Here is a 6,056-nt window from a genome sequence, read left to right on the forward strand (position 1 = left end):
CATATGTATGCAATTTTTCAAATGATAAATTTCTTGCAAATAATTTATGTAAACTAATGGCTCTCAAACCAGTTATTTCAGTGTTTTAAAGGCAATGCTGTTGGCAACTGGCAAAAAGCAATAAAAACAAAGCACATAAAGTGGTCCTTTACAGTGCTTCAATTTTTATTTAGTGCCAACCCCAAAAATAAGTTTTAACATTGAATGCATATGTATTGAAAAAAGTAGTCATTCACGTACCACTAGAGGGAGCCCAGGAAGCACACTTAACATCAATTTGTCAACTTGGTTAAATGAGTTCAACACACACATTCTATTTGTTTGTGGGGTTTTTTATTGTGGCAATACAAACAAACATTTTACTTGGACTTCTGACTCTGTGCTTGCGCCTTGAGCACCTTGACGACGATCTTCTGCTCCTCGATCAGGAAAGCACGCTTGATCCTAGTAAAAGTGAGTTGTTTTTTTAAATATATATAAAACATGAACAACATTAACATACATATTTTTTCCCTCTTACCTGTCACGCACACACTTGGCGCACATGGAGCCTCCGTAAGCCCTGCTGACGTGCTTCTTGGTTTTGGAAAGCCTCATGAGAACCTGAGGTCTGACAGCCCGGATCTACGACAAACACGTAACAAAGTAAGAATCTGCACAAGATATCCAATCAATAATTAGCAGCTGTGGCACGCTTCCTTTCCACTTACTCCACGCAGTCTCCCTGGGCAAATGCCACACGCTGATTTGGGGGCTTTGCCCACCTTCTTGGTGTACAGGTACACAATGCGGTTACCAGGCGTCCGGGACCTGCAAAACACGGGAGGCGACCGTTATACAGCTGCACAAGCCGGCCACAAAGATGGAGCGGAGCAGATACCTACAGTCTAGTCTTGTTGGACGCCGTGTTGTAGGACAGCCTACGTCGGTAAGTCAGGCGCTGCACCATTTTCAAACTGCCAAAACAAAACACTGGAGTTAAAATGGCGAACGCGTTCGTCACCATAACAAATGTCATATTGACAGCCACGGGAACCTCCTTTAGAAGGAGTCATTTCGAACATAAACACGACTTGAGTTTCCAAAAGAGTAGGCTTGTGGCTACAGCGAACGCTAAATATTGTTAACCGGCAGCGGCCTCATGATGTATCACATCGACAACAAAACTTACAAGCCGACCAACAGAAAAATTGTCATACAGGCACGGGGGTCGAGATACTGTTGATATTCATGTTTCGTGAAATCAAATGAAAACACGAATGTGAGACGGATTAAAGCGGATTTGCAAACGGGTATTCAACAGAGTTTTCAGAGCCGCCATACCTGCTATCGCCGTGACCGGAAGAGGAAGGGTGAAGACGGATGTAGAATGTTTAAAGCGCCTTCTGGCCTGTTGTTGCCATGTCCTCTACTGGCGGTAACGATGTACTGCATGGCTCGTTTATAGGTACTCGTGTAAAAATAAGAATAAACTTGTGAAAATTATGTGCGCTGATTCAACATATGCAAGTAAAAGTAAAAAGAAGAAAAAAAAACAAAAACGTACACGCTTTGAAATGTACAACGGTAAAAATTTTGCTCTGAATTTTATGCTTAACTCGCTAGCTTTTAGATAATTTTTTAAAGACATCACACATTCACCCGCGGATATGAATATCTTTCCTTGTAGTATTATTATTATTATTTTTAATTATTATTAGTATTATTATTATTATTATGTTGCCATCAGTTAATGATTATTTTGACCAAGTAAGGAGAACAAAGTACAGATTTAAAACGTTTTATTTTTATTAATGCTATTAAGGTAGATATTTTTAAATCATTACTAGTATTTTATAGAGATATTAGAAAATGTGTACATTTGTACTTCAGATGGCTTGATGTGGAAGTTAGTTGAACACTCTAAGTTGTCCCTTGGTGTGATTGTGAGTGTGGATAGTTTTTCGTCTGTTTCCTGCGATTGGCTGGCAACCAAATGAGGGTGTACCCCACCTACTGCCCGAAGCCAGCTGGGATAGGCTCCAGCACCCTGCGACCCTTGTGAGGAATCAAGTGGTTAAGAAAATGGATGGCTGGATGGCTTGATAAGGGCAGATGGTGTAAATTACACGTTTGAAAACAAAAAGACGAACAGACATTTGTCGCCCAACAGATGGAGGGCTTGGCAAGCTTATCACGTGGCACATCTATTTTCACCAGCAAGTTCTATGATGACGCTGACAACACTGACGCCCTCTTAAAGTCAAGGAAACTTGACTGTCTTTTATTGAATAGTTTTTAAAACTACACTTACTATACACACTACAGTTTGTTTTTGTTTGTGTTTTTTTTTTAATGATCATGGTCAACAATCAGGGCTGTCAAATTCACTTTTATCATGGAAAACATCATTGTTCAGGTTTCCCTCATAGTGTTGTTATAACTATGAAAATCATCAATATGTAATCACCTTATCTTCTAAATACAAATACACAATTGGCCCTGCATGATTAATTACAACAAAATGAATTTAAAATCAAAAGTTATGGAAAAAATACCTAAGTATGCAACTGTTGTTTAATTTGTGTTCATTGGAATATTTTGTAGTAGTAATAGTAATAATAATAATGCTTATTTGTTAAAATTTAAGAAAAATTCAGCCAAAATGAAACGAACATGTCCATTTGGCACGAGACATGAACTTGGCACTTTATTTGCTTTGACGGGCCGGCTCTTGTCCTCGGGCCTTGAGTTTGCAACCTGTTTAGGGAACAATGTGATTAAATCATCAGGCGGGGCTGGGATGTGGGATTAACCTGCTTTCCATGAGAAGATTCATATTAAGGACGCCCCCCCACCACCACCACACACTCACACAAACACATATAGTACAAAATGAGTAACATCTGCAGCTTAATCTTGTCATATGTAATCATTTCAAAAGACTGTATCATATTTGATTTAGATCTGCATCCAAGGTTTTGTTGTTGCTCATTGGTGAAGCACGTCACCTCAAGCACACTCAATTACGCAATCCTCCCTGACCTCCCAGTGCCCTCGCACACTTCTCCTTGGGAATTCCATGTAATCTGCTGAGATTTAAACCTGCTGCTGCCGTTTAATACATCTACTGTGATTAGAATAGAATCATATCTCACGCTTTTGCCTTCCCACTGACATTGGCGCGTGGAATATTTTTCAAGTGGAGCCCCGCCCGTTCCCTTTACTTAACAGTTTGTTGCCACTCGAGCCCATCGCGTAGTATTTGTACTCTATCGGCTGTTTGTTTCCATCCTACTCGCACCGTCGAGACAGTTAACCTCGGGATTAGCCTTGTCAAACTCCCTGTGTCAATTTCTTCTCCCTTCACACAAAACTGCCAAAGCTTCACGAGTGTCCCTCGGCACATCTGGCCACTCTTTTTTCTCCCGCCCATGGAAAGCCATGAAATATTAAGCGGCCATATTCCACTGCCAAAGGTCACACGGTGTCCTTCCCGTGTTATAGTGAGCTGAAGCTTGTGGATCAATACAGTCCGAGTTTTTGTCTGCTTTATCTTCATATCTGCCTCGGGAACCAGACGGATAGTGTGTTGGAAGGGAACCTCGGTATTTGTAAAAAATCTGTGCCAGAAATCGCTACTTTTGTTTTAAAGATAAGATAAAAGTGCATAAATGATCCAGATTTCATATGAAACCCATTACAATGTTGTCTTTATACAATCATAACAATGGTAAATATATGCAATTGTTTTGACATTTACACAAATTTTTACTTTGCTCAGGAATAAACAACACCTACTGTATTTTGTTGTCTGCTATTGTGTCAATGCAAATGGCCGCCACATCCTGAGTGAAAAGACACTAAAATGCATTTGTGTTAGTTAGCATATCACGCAATAAAAAATAATATTATATGTCCGATATGTGAATTAGCATCTTCAGGCATGTTGCCAATCATGAAATGTTTTGGGACGTATAATGGTAAAGATCTTTTGGCATTAAAAGTGTTTTTTAAGTCACTTTCAGAACATTTTATATTAGAAACAATTATTCGCGATAATTAAGTCACTTTTAGATTTTTTTTTTTATTTGAAACAATTATTTGCGATAATGTCAAGCTTTGCTGTATTTGTTTACCAAGGCTACAGTACACTTTCCACCCCGCAACTAATATCTTGTGGGAAAAAATTTGGAATAAATATACCATTCTGCCTGCAGTATTTGTGAAATCCTTCAAGCAGGATCTCACTTTCAGCTGCCGTCTAATCAGCTCTAGTACTTACAGTAACCATCAAACCTGCCTGAGGATTATCAATTTATTAATCTCCCCAGCGCAATCAAACAGATTTATCTCTCCATTTTCCTGTTTCCCCGCTCTTTAAATACTCTGAGGCAGGATGCATATGTCATTGGCGATACATTCACGCAGCCATTTTAAGAGAATCACTGATTGGTTTTCCCAGAATCCCACCGATTGCCTTTTAATTTTGCTGACTGTGTTTTCCTGGGCGGCAAGAGGTGCGACCCGAGCCTCTGATATGAGGCTTCTAGCATTTAATCAGTGGGAGAAGCGTCGCATGTGACTGAAACTCGTTATTGATAGACCTTTACAATCACGCTAGCTCGATAGCTCCCAGAGCTCGGTCAATTGTCCTTCCCCGTTCACTGGAAAAACTCGTTTGCTTATCATCACTCTATTTGCCCCCCGCTGCCCCTGCCCCACTGCTGACAAATCTATACAACTATGTGGAACACAAAGGCTCGGATTTAGCCGCCGGGCCCAAGCGAGGGGTGGGACTGGTGTGCCGGTTCAGAAGGGGGCGTGGCAGTGCCGGCATGGAAATTTCTCTTGTTTTTGTCAAATCAAAACCAGCATGGTCCCCGTCCCCATCCCCTCCTTCATGACCCACGCGTGACCAGTCAACACTTTTATGCTAGAAAGGCAGCCAGACCGCAAGCGGCGCGGTTGCCAAGCCATTGTTGGGGGGTAAAAAGTGCTGACGGCCTGGAGGGATCTGGTTCGATGAGAAAACTACCGTTGAATGTCATCGGCAGAGCTGGCGTGAGGACCGTGTCCGCTGATTAGATGGACCTTTTCCAAGAGGTCATCTTTTAGTGCATTTTAATGATGAAACCCGGTATCACTCACATGAGAACATCCCCACTCATTGCCTTCCATGTCCACTCAGCAATCCTTTTAATCGCATTGAAAAGTTGATGAGACTGACCAGCGAGGGGCCTTCAAGGGGCTCCTCGGAGGCCTCGTGCAGACTTTTATTAAAGGAATGATGCTTGGTAAATGTCCACGTCCATTTAGTTTCGATCCTGAACACATTGTGAGGGTTTCAATGAATGCTAACGTGTCGATAGAGTGAGGGAGCATCCTTTTAATGTGATCCGCCTTTGTGTTTCCTGTTAGGTAACAGAAAGCCGGTCGGGAGATGGCAGAAGGTCACTCAATAAGGTCAGTGAATCATGATGTATTATACAGTATATAATAGGGATGCATAATAACTGTCCCCCCCCAACCCCCACCAACACGATAACTGTTAACTTCCTGCTTATATATATTAGGACTGTCAGTCAAAAAAGTATCATGATGCATGATTTCCAGGCTAAACTCGGGATTAATCGTGTGTTGCGTTTTATTAATAGTGATAGATGATAGATATTCATTGACATTCATTTTGTAGTAATTCATCAAGTTATTTGAAGTTGCAATTATATACTATACAAGTTCACATGTGTGCCAAACATTGAGTCATTGATTAGTTTGAGGTCTTTTTTTTTTTTTTTTTTCTACAATGTGGCATTAGCGTTGTAAGTTGCTGACAGGAACAGTCCTTTTTTCTTTTCTTTTTTTCAAATTAAAAGTAAAATGTCCATTATTCGTGTCAGCAAAATAACTATTGTGTCCATTTTATTCATCAACTATTTACCTTCTACTTCATGCAGCAGGGGCTTGGCGCTTAAATTGACCTTTTTACTGCCACCGATAATAAACAGCTCTTGTTATCGGTCCAGTTTTGTTGATATCTGATCAATGAATGTGACATAATTTAATTCCCAATATCG

At 40.6% G+C, this 6,056-nt stretch overlaps 1 protein-coding gene across 1 annotated transcript; it reads right to left on the minus strand.

Annotated features, from left to right (window-relative positions):
* Positions 1–311: 311 nt before the first annotated feature.
* On the minus strand, positions 312–1,410 carry rpl34 (ribosomal protein L34). Its single transcript, XM_086059460.1, has 5 exons — positions 1,324–1,410; positions 885–956; positions 711–810; positions 521–624; positions 312–444 (listed from the first exon to the last, which is right to left on the minus strand). The coding sequence occupies exons 2-5, from the start codon at positions 947–949 to the stop codon at positions 360–362; spliced, it is 354 nt and encodes a 117-aa protein (XP_085915586.1). The 5' UTR covers positions 950–956; positions 1,324–1,410; the 3' UTR covers positions 312–359.
* Positions 1,411–6,056: the final 4,646 nt, after the last annotated feature.

The sequence above is a fragment of the Leptonotus elevatus genome, chromosome 17, assembly GCF_054856555.1.
Source record: "Leptonotus elevatus isolate MCC_2025b chromosome 17, RoL_Lele_1.0, whole genome shotgun sequence".
NCBI classification, from domain to species: domain Eukaryota; kingdom Metazoa; phylum Chordata; class Actinopteri; order Syngnathiformes; family Syngnathidae; genus Leptonotus; species Leptonotus elevatus.